This window comes from Amblyomma americanum, chromosome 11 (genome assembly GCF_052857255.1).
Source record: "Amblyomma americanum isolate KBUSLIRL-KWMA chromosome 11, ASM5285725v1, whole genome shotgun sequence".
NCBI lineage: Eukaryota > Metazoa > Arthropoda > Arachnida > Ixodida > Ixodidae > Amblyomma > Amblyomma americanum.
Genome location: NC_135507.1, coordinates 10,800,676 through 10,815,856, shown reverse-complemented (window position 1 = coordinate 10,815,856; position 15,181 = coordinate 10,800,676). Strand labels below are relative to the sequence as shown.

Genomic DNA, 15,181 nt, shown 5'->3' with positions numbered 1-15,181 from the left:
AATATCTCGTGAAACTAATACAGCTGAACCTCAATATAACAAACCTCGATACAGCAAAGTTCATAATGCGACAAATTTTTTCGACTGAGTTTCTTGCTTCCAGTGAATGCATGGACTTTTTCCCCCAATTTAACGAAGTAGTTTCACACCGCAGTTTTGATACAACAAAGCTTTTGCAAGCACAAAAAGCAAATTTAGGCAAATTCCACCACTTTGTAAAGTTAAAAAATGTTTACTTGCAAAAAGTTGAAGGTTGCTACTGCTACTATGAACAAGCATCGGTAGCAGTAGCAACCTATGAGCGCCACATAACACCAACGCTATTGAGCAAACGTCAGGCAAAAATAACTGACTACATGACCGCATCATGAAATGGGTTCCCTTGGTCAAAGCTTGTACGACAAAGGTTCCTCGTTTGTGAAAAATGCTTGGTGTAACTGGTGACCATCTTGCCCCTCCGCAGTGGCTCAGTGGTTAGTGTGCTCGGCTGCTGATCCTGAGGACGCGGCGGCCATGTTTTGATGGAAGCAAAACACAAGGCGACGATGTATTGTGCGAGGTCAGTGCACGTTTAAGAAACCCAGGTAGTCAAAATTTCCGGAGCTCTCCACTACTGTGTCCCTCACAGCCGATGTCACTTTAGGACGTTAAACCCCTTAAACCAAACCGCACCATTACGTCTGGTCCCCTGAAGTGTGAACACAGCCGATAGTTGGTATATCACGTAAGGCACAGTGTACAAGGCAAACCAAACCAGCTGCACTATTTTGCGAAGACCTCCTGCTTGCATGTCCCCTTCCCATCAGCCCACAAGCTGGGCCACAAGATAGCTTGACTCCATTAATAGACTTCCACAGTGGTTTTGTATTCAGTGAAGGCGTCCACCATATCAGTCGTTGCAGCAATGTGCGAAGCTCGTAATATTTTTTCAGTGGCAGCATTTATCTCCAGCTATCAGGACAATTCGTAGCGAAAATACTTCAAGGTTAAGGGTAGTATAAATGCACGGCGCCGTGGGGAGCACCTCGGCTTCGCAGAATACTTCCACTGAACCGGTATTTAGAGATATGCTATTTCAAGGTAACGAAGCTTGAACTACTCTTATCGCTTGTTTTGCTTGGTGGCTCTTCTAAAATCACCTGGCGTTCTGAAGATCAAATGTCCAGAGGAAGTTTCCAACACAGCTCTTGCTGTCTCAAGGCATAAGTTATAGGAAATGGAAAAAAGGAATCGAGGTGCAACTACATAACCCAATCAACTTGATTCTAATAAAAATAACCTGTTTCATTCTACAGCTTGCATCGAAGTGCAACTACATACACATATTAACCAGATTCAAATAAAAATAAACTGTTTCATTCTAGGGCTTCAGTGCAATAATAATGACGAGCCTAGCCTAAGCAGCACTTGTTACTACCCAACACCTCTTCCGTAAATTCAAAGATGAAAAAAAAAAAAATGGCTGTTGCTTAGCTCTGGTTTAACCTGGAGTGACGAGATAGCTACAGCTGGCCAAGTAGAGATAGCTACAGCTGGCCGAGTGGAACTCGCTCAGTCGAATTGCAAAGTCAGTCTTTTAATAATAATAATAATAATAGGTTTTTGGGGAAAGGAAATGGTGCAGTATCTGTCTCATATATCCTTGGACAGTTGGACACCTGAACGGCACCATAAGGGAAGGGATAAAGGAGGGAGTGAAAGAAGAAAGGAAGATAGAATGCCGTAGTGGAGGGCTCCGGAATAATTTCGACCACCTGGGGATCTTTAACAGCACTGCTGACATCGCACAGCACACACACGGGCGCCTTAGCGTTTTTCCTCCATAAAAACGCAGCCGCCGCGGTCAGTCTTGCTGTTCCATTTCGCTGGGTGTTCTTTCTTCATCTTCTTCCCTGGACGTGGATTCACTCTCTCCCCCTCTCCACTCCCCCCCACTCGGTTTCGCCGGAAGCTGCTCCGCACCACGTGACCAACCACGTGACCACCCACGTGACCAGGCATGGCGCCGCCACGCTGAAAGCTCGAAATGCTAGCGTAATGTAGCTATCGCTACAAAACAATGTATGCACAAGTAAACTGCAGTTTATTGCCATTCTTGAAAAACTATTTTGCCAATGCTGTAACTTCAGTGATGTTAACAAAGTGAAAAGTGGGGCTGGTTGGTGTTTAATCTTATGGTGAAAAACAGCGCTTACACGAGACAGAGGAGAGTGAGGACACGACGCTGTCCCCTAGACCAGTGTCGTGTCCCCACTCTTCTCTCTCTAATGTAAGCACTTTTTTTCACCACACTACCACATTAAGATTGCTCAGCTCGTTAACAAAATGTTAAAAAACAAGAACTGCAAAGATAAGCTTCACAATATATCTGGACAGTTTTTCAGCTGCTTCGAACTGGACAAAAATGGGTCACCAGTCGCACTTACGAGTCACGGCCACTTTCTCAGTCTTCAACTTCGTCGGGGATGTGGTCTCAGAGGCCTTCTGAGTGGCAGCCGGCTTCGGTGCTGCCACCGACTTTTTCACCGGCTTGTTTGGTGACTGAAGTGTGGTTGGTATCTTTTTTGCAACTGTCTTCTTGATCACCATCCCTATATAAGAACAGACACAGTCATCAGTTTTACTCAGGAACAGCAGAGCTAACATAAAATAAAAAATAAAACATTCTGCCATAAGTAAGGAAAAAGCGCTATCAGGCAAACAGGCCTCTGCATTAAGTAGCTTGATGCTCAGTAGCATGATGGAAAAAGTAAAATGCACATGTCATTTGGAAATGTCTGCATCGAAAGATTTTGCACAGGCTTTCATAAGACAGGCTCAAAAGCAAAAAAAGCCCGCTTCCTAAATTCCGGCCAGTCCTCCTGTATCCATCTCAACAGACCCAGTCAGCTGCGACCCTAGACCTTCCTGTCTGCATAAAATTATAACCCAGGGCAAAGTAATCAAACCCATTTCATGCAATAAAATGTTCCCAATCAATCGATAAATCAATCAATCAATCAATCACTCAATGCAGCACAATGTGGCTGCTAATGACTAGTACCAATTGCTTGCATCTCTAGAACTGCTCCCACACTGGCCTGCTTTCGCTGCCTTCTACGGCACACTGCCAGCAAGCACGGCGCTGCAGCAGCTGTAAAAGGCATGCCCCCATTGTGTACGGGGCATCAACACATGCAAGCGATGACAGCAAAAGCGCAGCAGGCCATGAAATTGGACAGTCAGAGCGGAACAGAGGCTGCTTTACAAATGCTACAGCACAGCTTTTATCACAGGTGCGTGCACTTGAAGGAACCTGAACCCGAACAAACGACAGCAGAAATGTAGTTTGCATGTTCCACACAAAATGGTAGTGATAAATTCTTTGCTGCTGCTGATTCATTTATTGCTTAGCATAACTAAAGACTGCATGTATGCGGCAGACATAGTTACCTACACAGTCTGCAATCATTCTCCTTCTTGATCTCCTGATTTCTCCAAAACACAAATTGATAATGCAAGGGTCAATGACCATCCAAAGGAGGCATAAGCTTTGAGGGAAAAAATAAAATTTTAACAGTGCATATTTTAGAAATCTACAGTCACTGTTGTTTTAGTACTTAATGTATCCCAGTTTATAAATCAACATTTTCGCAATCATGTTAACTTGTTAGATTCAAGAGAACAAAATTTTTTTTTTCTCATTTCTCACAAAGCAGATTTCATGTTATGAAAGGTTTCTGAAAGAAAAACCTAACTTCAGTGAACGTGGCATGCGGCATGTCTATTGAACTTTTGTTTTATATTGGAGTTCGATAATTTAAACATTGACTGGACAGGTATATTCTAAATGCAAGGTGCTACAGCCTCATGGGTAACTGCCCTATCGGAAAACAATTCAGAATTCTATTTCTTATGATGTTTTCCGGCATACTGTCGAATACCGCTAACTATCCTTTTACAGCAGTCATTTCCCCAAAGCTTTCTGTAACCAATTCTTAAAACTGATGCAAACTGCTGGAAAAGATGCACAGAACGTACTCAAGACTGCTTACGTGCTTTGAACGCAAATGCATTGTCTCATCGTGAGCTGTGTTGCAACATGCGTTAAATATTCCTTCCTTTCTAATTACACATCTACTCATTAGCATACGCTCATAAGGAAATGCATACACTAGGTTCACCTTTATTCGCCAAAAAACAACGCGGTTCGGTAGCCTATGAGTCACATGCTTGCCTCGCAACCTAAAAGTCCTTGGTTCAATTCCCCGGACCTCCAAAGAATATTTTTTTTTTCTTTGCTGTAGACATCACTACCTTACGGTCTACTGTGTCCCTCTCTTGTCCTCATTTGTCTCTGGCTAAGCCAACCTGCAAATTATGGTCTACTGTTGACGTCATGGGAGAGCATGGTGACGTCACTGAGGAATTTCGTGCCATGGAGAGCAACGGATGCCGGCCTTTATGCTAATGGGACATATAATGCTTTCTCATAATTAACTGCATGATAGAAACATGCAAATACACATCTGAATCAAAGCAGCCTGCATCATCAGAACACACACACATACACAAGTGCACACAGAACAATCCTTGCTGGCTTTTAACTGCAACCAGTAGTACCTTTCTGAGATCCTTGTTCCGCTGTCAGCAGGTCTTCAGCAGACAGTTTCGGTTCACCTGTCGCAGAGACCACTGGCTTGGCCTTCATCACCGCAGTTTTCTCGGTAGTCACAGGAGTCTTGGTGGAAATCTTGGCCTGTAACGGTGACCGATCAGGTGGCTTGTTGGTCCATTGCAGTTAGCCACATGCATATTCTTATACTGTGTATATGTTCTGTGCACATTCTCAGCTACAGGGTGATCCACAGGATGAACATGCGTGTGCATATCCTTACTCTTCAACGCACCAGTCCATCCATCCCGGCCTCACATCCAAGTGAAGTGGCAGACGATGTGAAGCGCCACCTTCAGGTTTTATGCACCTGTGCCACTTTGCTTAGATGTACAGCTGTGTTGAATGCACGAGTGTTCGAAGAACACAGCCATACACTTGCGTGTACACCCTAGGACAAGCACCACTGTATATGCATAGGTTCAGAGAATGTCTCACCAGAATTTAACCTGGACCTGAAAGCACTTCCTGCATGCTAGAAAAACAGGCGCGTAATGCTCTAAACGACTTAATTTTGGCATTGTTTAGGAGAACTAGAAAAAAAAAATGAGTTTCAGAAATTATTTTGCGTAAAACTTTGACTTGATATTAGTGCGAAAGCACTAATTCGGAGATTCAGAGCCCATCGAAATCGTCTAGTGTATGTCCGAGACGCTGGCCTAGCATGAGCGCTCCATCCCGCGGCACTGCCGCTCACCATCATCTTCTACATAGCACAAATCCGCGCTTTCACACCGATTCAAATGCTGTAAACATTCTCTCTACATTTTTTCCCAAAGCAAATGCCTCGCAAGATCTGCGTGTTGTTCCCAGCTGTAATAAGACAATGAAAATGCAGCGGCAGCTTCTTGTGAGGTACTTGCCATAGACTATGCCATGCAATCTACAAACTACTTCCTAACTCTTCACAGCTAATTTCTTCAGGCAGCATTGAAAGACAAGCACTCAGATGGGGACCTTCCACATCTGCCACATGAGCTTCTCTCTGTTTACCATTTATGTTGAACTCCCCCTCTGTGAAATGTCTGGAGCCTAGCAATGAACCAAAAAAGAACCCAGAGCTGTCAGATATTTTTAGGGATTTCTATGCTGAATTTCGGACCACTGTTACTGGTCAATGGCGCTGGGTTTCACTGCCGATTAGCCATATAAAGATGGGCTACCATATCTAGTGGCATTACATAACAAAAGGCTTCCCTTCAAACACTCGTAGCTTCAGTTCTCTGTATGCCCACTAAAATCTGTTCATTTTTTTTAGGTGCAAGCCCTTCAACCAGCCCAAGAGAGGAGGATTTTAATCATGGCAGCTCTGTATTACGGTAAATAATAAAATGGTGACACAAGAGGAAGTCAGCCATTTCACTACAGATCAGTATTAGGGATGCTGCAGTGTTTAAACTCATAACAGAGTCCCAAAACACACTGCAACAAAGCTGATGCATCTTAGCCTCTAAAGACTATCCTCTCCAGCATTTGGTAGGATCCTATAGCACAAACAAAGGCGTTTGATGCAGTGCAACCAAATTACCCCATTGTCTGTTGCTTAAAAGCATGTCCTTCGTAATGAAAGCACTTCTACCGAACGAACTATTATGCTCTGAGCATTGTACAGCCTTCGTAAAAAGCATACAGCCCATGGGGCTTGCTAATCGGCAATGCAGTTTGGCCCCTTTCACACTGCCAGTGTTCTAGACCTCTACAAGGAGAGAGGAGCTTACATCCTTACCCTTCCGAAGATTAGGGCTTCCAGGGATTCTAGAGAGCCTCACTGCATACTATCGAAGCAAACCCCTTGGGCTGCATGTTTTGAGAGATCCTATGCCTGAAATGTGGGCCAAGACCACTCACAGGAATCTTTTTGACCAGCTTTGGTTGAGCGCTTGTCTTGGCATGAGCTGACGTGGTGGTTGCGGCTGCAGCTGACACGGCTGCTGCTGGCGCAGACGGAGTTGAGCCGACCGGCGTACTGGTGGCAGGCTTCTTCCTGGGCGCAGGCGCAGCTGCCTTTGTGGCCGGAGCCTTGGGAGTGACCACACCCTTCTTCTGTGGTGCAGCAGCTTCAGCTGAGGCCAGCTTCTTGATTGGCTTGGCCACAGTCTTCTTTTTGGCACCAGCCGTGGTGGAGGCCTTGGCGGACGGCGGTGTGCTTGGCGTAGAGGAAGCCCTCTTGCCTATCAGGATCAGAAAGGTTCAAGAACCGAAAATTCCATGAAGACACTTGCCTAGTTTTTGCTGCCACAGGAATGCTAAACAAGCCCAAGCTATAGAAAGTAAGCTCAGCAAACAAACAGCAGTTTGAAAGCAGCTGTGCTGACAATTATGGCCAAACTGCCTGCAGCAGGTTGATGTGATTAGCACATCATTAACCAAGGGGGGAAAAAAGAGAGGAACGCAGAGAAAAAAAATGAAAGAATAAATCTAGAAAATCCTAACCTCTGAATTTTTATTATGTTGCACCGACTCGTGATTGTGTAGCAAGCAAAGCTCCGTGGGCAAACTTGTCAAGCATAGCTTCTCACCTGTGGCAACAAGGTGCCCAGAAGATGCATTCAATTATGCCCTTAACAAAGCCTTATTCCACTGACTGCTTTAGCTCGATGACGAATTGACATAGCTTTCCCCCTGTTTAATCAGCATTACATTACTAGGCCACCAAGTGGGAAGTTTGGTCAGTTCTGGGAGACTCGGCTGGGGTTATGAGAGTAAGAAATTTGTGGGTGTGCAAAGGCCACAGCTGGCACAAGACGGCTAACTGGAGATCAGTGGAAGAGACTTTTGTTTGCCCTACTATGGACATGACATCCTATTATGGACATGGCATGCCATTGAGCGAAGCATGATTCTGTTCTCTTAAAGGCCAAGTACCACAACTTCAGGCTAAGCAGCGCTACATGACAAGGATGGATCTATGGGCGACTCAAGGATAGGGCAGTTCCGGGATGGCAGTCCTCTCTTTGGATTGACCCCCACCCCCTCCCTCTTAATCTACTACAGTCACCTGATGGCAACAACCTGGCGGCAAAGAAGAGCCACTTCATGAAAAGGATAAATGATATCATTAGAAGTCCCACACATCTTTGCTGTGGTGCAGTTGATTAGCACGGTGTTTTGGATGCAGAAGATGGCATTTCAAATCCCCTTGCTGCAACTAACTTTCTCCTTTGCTATTTTATGCACCACATTTCAGTCATTCAAAACTGTTTACAACCTCCCCTGCTTGATGTGCCCTGTGGGGCCAGATTGTAAGAGGTCTATGTGCCTACACCGCCATTTAGAAAGCCATGAGATCAGAGGCGAGATGTCTGTCCTGATTGCATATCACAAGTACACATCCACAATTTATAGCACTGTGCCATTGCGAGAGAAATTACACGTCCGTGAAACCCCCATTCTGAGAGCGCCCAGTGGCCAAGTCAATATACCAGTGGGAAAAGAAAGATGACAGGTTGTAATGACACCTGCTTTTCCCGAAGATGAACTTCCTTAACTTTCTAACTGCATGTCAGTAGAGCAGACAAGGCCAACAGAATAGCTAGAAATTGCTTGCTGAGTGGGAAAAAAATGGACAAAGACATCAATGCTGGAGGGGGATAAAGAGGAGAAGGGGGACCATTTTCCATTTATGTACTGGGTGTACCACCATGTCTGAAGTGAAGGACTTCAGCCCATTCAGCCACACTTCTTCCAGCAAAATGTCACCATCAGAGGTTGATCAACGAAGAGATCAGCATAATCATCAGCATCACCACCATTGGCCTAGCTGCATCCACTGCAGGATAAAAGCCTCTCCCAGTAATCTGTTGCTGCACTCACCCCAACGCCACAGGTTTCCTACTCTCAACCCTGAGGGACCGGCAGTTATTTAACCTCTGTGTTGCATGCCCTACACATGTTTAAGTCTACTCTTAATTTCGACTAGGATACCACTAACTCACATTTGTTCCCTAACCTACTCTACTGTTATCACGCTGTTATCTGAAACCTTGTCATGCGTTCAGGAAAAACATTCCCTGACTATGCAGCAGTGACTGCAAGTGCAAGTTTAAGGATGGCATCCACAGGTTTGCGGAAACCCACGGTCATGAGCCAATGACACACATCTCAAAAAGTCACTCCATGCCTGCTGCTTCTAATGCACATCCAATAAAAGCTCTTCCCACATATGAAATATAGTGAAGAGGTCCTCAATTTGCCCAATAAAAAGTACGCTTTCCCAAAAAGTTCCGACCTGCCAATTGTTTCCTACACATTAGACCAAGTGTACAGCAAAAATAAAAAATGACAAATAAACCACCACGTCAATGCAGTTCCTAATAAAGAAAACTACAAGCATACAAATCTCCGACCTCCTTTAGAAGTAAGGAAAAAGGAAAAGGCACAAGCTTTTAAAATGTTTCTTTTACTGTGCAGGTTAGAAAGATTACACACTAATGCTATTGCACATGTTCTCGATTAGTTTTCATTAACCTTGCATTGCTGCTACCTCAGTATGCCATACATTAACCAGCCATTCAGCCAATGAAACAAAATGTCGTGTCCAAGCTTATTGAAAGCTATGATGAATTCTTATTGCTACCACTAAAATTAAAAAAAAATGCCAGCTGCCATTTCTAACACAGCAGGTGGCAATAAAGCAAGACGGAAGACCAGGCTTGTTGATAATTCATCTTTAAGAATTCCTGCACAAAAAGGACACGGATGCGAATGTACACGTAAGTGACATGCTTTCCTATAAACCTTGTTGGAAGTCAGAGTCAGCATCCACGTTGTGTCCATTTTTTTGCGCTGTTCCGTAAAAGAAATAAAGCAGTTATGGATATGAAGTGAGCACTCAAAGAAAAAAGGAAGCACAACTTCGTAATGGTCAGCACTGAAATGTATGAGTCATGTGAAACAAAGTTTTCACAGGCCATAATGACAAAAAAACACTGCAAGAGCATGCAAACATGCAACAAAACAATAATAATGGGGCTTGTAGTGAAGTAAAAAAAAAACATGAATTCAACTGACCAGAAGAGCTGAAATGTTATTTTTGCAATACTGTTCTTATACTTTTTATCAGTTGAATAACCAAATAACCCACATTTTCAGTTTCCAGTTTTGCCTGCCTACAGAAAATTTCCGAACAAATTATGGGAATGTGAAATTGTGAGAAACAAATTTTTTTTCCTTGGCTTTTAACAGCTGTTTAGAACTATGGTGGGGGGGTGTTATGCTTTTATTTCTCAAATTTTATGGCACATAAATTCAATGACTGCAAGGAAGGTTTACAGTTTGTAAAAAAAACTTAGATGCAAGCTGCAGCAGGTCTAGTGCAAATACTATGCAGTCATCAACTATAATTTCAAGCAAAAATCACAACTGCTACTCAATGCCCCAAGATTACCAACTCTTTCACGGCGTAGGATGGGCCATGCGTTGGTGAAGTCTTTGCTTTCTGTCGCCTCAAAAAAAGACACAACCGAGCACAAGGCAAAGCAGTCAATAAATTCCTGAATAAACACTGCTCAGATGAGAGCAGCGAGTCGACCACCGAGCCAGCTGTACGCACCAACTTTCTTTTCTTCGTTGTTCAACTCCGCCGCCAGGTCGTCGTCATCGGCGTTCTCCAGAAGCTCGTCCAAGACGTTTACCTCCATATCTGCGAGGAGCGCGGAAGCATATAAGACATCATCAGAGGCCAGGTTATACACAAGCGACGATTTGTGTCAATGGCGTCGCACCGGTGATTGGCCTCCCGCAACTAGTTTCTGGAAACACGCTCTGACAAAACGAACAGCCGTGCGCGACGCCGTGTCCGCGCGACCGAAATGACAGTCGAAACTGTCAAAACCTATGGTCGGCTGTTTTAAACAAGCGACAACGCTACCCTCCTAGAGTGCAGGAAACCCTTAACAAGCTAAGCAATCGATTAACACTACTCATACATTTACTCGCTTGCGACAGGCATACAGACCGAAAGAGCAGCGAAAAGCGTTCAGCTGACACTGTTAACCTTAAAGAAAGCCATAAATGAAGTCCTTCACAAGCGATAATAGCACGCTCATCGCGTAACAAGCAAAACGATCGATCTACCATGGCCGCACGGTCAATGCTCGTATCAACAATAACGCCTCAAACAACAGCATTAAGAGCGAACAACTTTTAAGCAAGACACCTGAAGTCAAATCTTTCGAAAGCTCGAGGGTAATCGCTTTTCTCAGCTAGTCAACGATAACAAAAGTCCCTACTAGGACCCCTGAACGCATCCGCTGAAGGCACCCGCAGAAGGCTGACGTGCGAATCAGTCAAAAACTCACGCATTGCGACGTCACTGTCTGATTAACCATACACCTAGACTTACCTTTATTTTCGGCGTCTTCGGAAGCCATTCTTTCTCGCAATGGCTTTCCGAAAATGCGATAATTAAATTATTAATGCAATAGACATCAACCTAAAAAGACGGAAACGATCAAGAACAGACGTGCGCATGCGCAAAAAAAAAACCGGAGGTCGTCTCTTGGATTCGGATGGATTCCTGACGTGGCCAGAAGAAACGGCCACTAGAAGTCCGTTTGAGTTTCGGTTCTGGAACGATGTCCGTTTTACTATGGTGGCTAGAATATTATCCTGTGGAACAAGTTTTTCCTGCAGTGATCTGCGCGGCTCGTGTGCTGTGCACTTTTGTCGCGGATCATACGAATAATTTCGCTTAGAGAACACCGGAAAGCGCTCACAGAAAGAATAAAGCGGGATTCGACTGTGCCAAAGTCATCCGGCCGACTGCAAGCTTGCTCGTCAAGCCAGTTTGACGGGTTGAAATTTGACAGTGCAGTTAGTGATGTTTAAAAAAAACATGAAGCATAAAAGATAAAACAATTCTGCCGACCAAATGCCATTTTTGTGCGAAATTTTAGCTCGAACAATTCACTAGTTCAGCTGAGAGAAGCAATCTACGACACGCATTTAACTGGGAACACGCTAACGACAACTGAATGCAAACATAGAGTTCATATTTAAATTACGTATAATATGAACTGACTCTGGGCTGAATCGCTCTCCTAAACTTCATCTCTGTTCCTTTCTATTTTAGCAAAGTCGATGTATCAAACCAGGGAGAGGTGAGAGCGTAAATGGGATCCAGTTTTGCACTGGCAGTACTCCAAGACTAAGGTTGCCGTTCCAATATCATACAGACATCGTCCAGTTGGAATAATGTGAAGTGCTGAGCCTAGCCCGCTGCTCTTTAAGTTCGAGCCGCTCGCTCTGTTTTGCGGTGATGGTGTAGCTAACGAACTACATAGCCATCCCATATGCCAAGACTTTAGGGCAATTAATCGGCCCACGACAACGCAAGCGCGCCAAACCATCCTCCCAGAAAACAATATGTTCGAACCCGGCCGCGGCGGCTGCGTTTCGATGGAGCAGAAACGAAAAGAGCGTCCGTGTGCTGTGCGATGTCGGTGCACGTTAACTATCCGCAGGTGGTCGAAATTATTCCAGAGCCCTCCACTACGGTACCTCTATCTCTCACTCCCTCCTTTATATCTTTCACTTAAGGCCCGGTTCAGGTGTCCACTGAGAAGTGAGACAGATACTGCGTCGTTTGCTTTCCTCAAAAACCAATCCATTTATTTATTACTTAAGTCAACCTACGCATGGAAAGGCCGGAAGAAACAGTACCTACAAATGAAGTTGTTTCTCTCTCTTGTGGTTAAAGACGAAATGCTTTTAGCTATACCATATTCAGTCAATTCAGGCGAACATTGTCCGAATGAGCCTCGGGTTTGCTTTATACAGCATTAATGCGCATTCTTATTGTGAAGGCTTATACACTTTTTCTCGCCTCAACCGCTGGATAATTACGCTGAAACTGCGCGCAGAACTTTGGTATTGCGGTAACTTTTGTCTCGTAGTAAGAAGAGCAAGGTTCCGGGCTAGTTGCTAATGCATTGCACTTAGAAACAGCGCGATGAAACGCGGACAACACTAAGAATTAAGCGCTCGTGTGTGTCGTTTCTTCGTGTTGTCTGCGTTTCATCGCGCTGTTTCTAAGTGCAATCTCGTAGTAATAACTTTGTCAAAAGTACTTACCCGGTTCAGCCGCGCACTATGGTGGCTAGATGACCGTACGCGCACGATGCAAACCCGTACGTTAGTCGTCTGACGAAGCAAAAGCCACCAATTTTAGCCAAAAATAGGGGGCCTCGAAGAATCAGCGCCGCTTTCAGGGTGAAGACATCGGTCTCGGCGGGGACATGTTGGGTCCCACTCTACCGTTCAGCTGCAGTGAGAACAATGCGGCGGCGCGCCGTTGCGAAGAGGAAACTGTAGCTGCCGCGTGGAATTCAGGAAACGTGGTGTTCTACCGAGACAGAGTGGTACCGGAGATTGTTTGAACAGTGAATCAGAGGTAGTTACTCTAAAGCATACTATCATTCGCAGCTAATCTGCGGAGAAAGTCGGCGCCTAATGAACAGTCAGTCGGTGCACTCATGCGTGTCGCTTCTCTTCTGTAGCGCTCATTTTGAGCTGTGTTTTCATAATAGCATTATTACAACTTGCGAAGCATATTCCACTGCAGTCTCTTGACCCGGATACTCAACCTTTTAATTACGTTGCTGCTGCTATTGCTGTCAGGAAGATTGAAAAGGAAAGTGCACGGGCCTGCCCACTGGCTCAGGCTGAGCCACAACCGCTGCCACGTGCCGAAAGTAGGAGAGTCGAAAGATAGGAGAGGAAAGATAAGGAAAGGCGCACGCGCGCTAATATGTCCCGGGCCGATCCCGGAGGCATTTCACTCCGATCCCGGAGTGCTTCAAGCACTCCGCCATATTTCCTAAAATAAATTTAATATCTTGGGTCCAAATGGGACCCGTAGCAGATATTAAATCAGAACCACCCAACCAACCTGATTGTCGGAAAAGTAACATTTCAATTACTTTTTCAACACTCAGGGTTGCTTATTTCAAGCCATGAAATCAATGCGAAAAGGTGCGTTTTATGGCTGCTAATTTAAATAATTATGAATATGAAAAGATAAGTTGTGCATTATACCTCCGTCTCCAGCCGAAATTGTTCTGGAAAACAAGCGTTCCGCATGCCTTATTTCTCATACTTTGTGGTTAACTGTTGGGCAGGCAGTCTGGTTTGACCTGCGATTGGCATTTTTTTCGGCGCGCGCTGTCACGAGCAAAGCCAAATAGCCGGTTCACTCTTAATAATGTAGGCACAACACCCGAAAACACAACAGTCCCTCATAACTTGGTCTCTGACTGCTGCGTCACACGCACTATGAGCTCACTTCAACCAATGGGGCGTGGCCCGTTTTCGCCTCGGTTTTCCAAGTTTTGTGCGTTCTCCACCGCATTTCTTCTTCCGATTAGAGGCACCTCGTTGTCGCTACGCGTCGTGGCCATTGTTCTCCCGAGCACAGCCGCCTCGTAACACATCGCACGTTCTGTAACACGCTGTCAGAAGTCGCCCGTAGTCTTACTCGGCAGGAGGAGGTATCCGTGCGCCGGATACGGGCAGGGGAGGCTCTGACACCATCTGTCCGTCATCGGTGGCGTGCCAAAGATCTGCCAGCACCTGTCAGGTGCCCTCACTGTAGCGCTGCACCGGACATTTGTGATGTGCGGCACTTGTTGCAGACGTTCCCAGCGATGGCTGCTGTTAGAAAACGGTTCCTCAGGGAGGTAGGCCTGCGGTGGAATCACGAACGTGACTATGTGAAGTAGACTATGAACAATCATTTCATCGGCAACCTCTGCGACTACCTCAGCGTAACGGGTCTTCACTCCTTTTTACTTTCTATATCCCGCGTTCCTTCCCCTTTTTTCACCTTATGCCCACAGGCACACTTTTCGAATATAAAAAAAAAATGTAAAAGGTTCTCAATTTACCTTATGAAGTTTAGCCGTTCTACGAAAATGTTCAGGTTTCTTATTTTATTATTTTGACCGCGTATTAGTGGTGGTGGTGGCGGCGTAAATATGTGGGCGGGATTAGCCTTACAGAGGCCTGTCGGCAATTGCTCCGCCTCACATATGGTATTGGCATTTAAGATCTGCAGAGTCTCGGTGCGGGCACTCTTAGAACTTCATGAGCACTTCTCTTTGGCGATTTCGTTCTCTAGTAGCGCATCGGCTGGCTCGTTAATAGAGGGCTATAGCATAACGCGATCCACGATTCGCTACCGTGATCCGCTTCCGCGGCGCACCATCTACATACGCGCTAATTGGTTCCGACGCGGCAGGGACAGCTTCGGGTCAATAAGTACTTTGGTTTGGGCTAGTTGGTGCATAGCTTCTAGATGATGTCAGGACGACGCGAAAAGAACAAAAACAAAAGAGGCACAAGAACACAACAGGACAGGCAGGACAGGCGTCCTGTTGTGTTCTTGTGCCTCTTTTCTCCTTGTTCTTTTCGCGCTGTCCTGACATCAGCTTAGGCGTTCGGCAACAAATTGAAGCTGGCCTGCATCGACAAATGACCACGTTCTAATGACAATGACGAGGCTATCTGCACTGAATAATGAAGCTCTTA

At 45.2% G+C, this 15,181-nt stretch overlaps 1 protein-coding gene across 5 annotated transcripts in view; it reads right to left on the bottom strand.

Annotated features, from left to right (window-relative positions):
* Positions 1–11,131, bottom strand: part of LOC144110081 (uncharacterized) — a 45,044-nt gene extending 33,913 nt beyond the window's left edge. For 3 of the 5 annotated variants that reach the window (XR_013309695.1, XR_013309696.1, XM_077642894.1), the window contains exons 1-5: positions 10,998–11,131; positions 10,206–10,295; positions 6,503–6,825; positions 4,603–4,738; positions 2,427–2,591 (exon numbers count right to left, since the gene is read on the bottom strand). Coding sequence is in view for 3 of the 5 variants with exons in the window: in XM_077642894.1 (XP_077499020.1) it covers positions 2,427–2,591; positions 4,603–4,738; positions 6,503–6,825; positions 10,206–10,295; positions 10,998–11,025 (742 nt within the window). In the remaining 2 variants the exon portion in view is untranslated. Of the gene's footprint in view, positions 1–2,426; positions 2,592–4,602; positions 4,739–6,502; positions 6,826–10,205; positions 10,296–10,811; positions 10,957–10,997 lie in introns of those variants that run through there. The other 2 variants (XM_077642895.1, XM_077642896.1) reach the window with 2 other exon arrangements.
* Between the last annotated feature and the right edge of the window lie 4,050 nt (positions 11,132–15,181).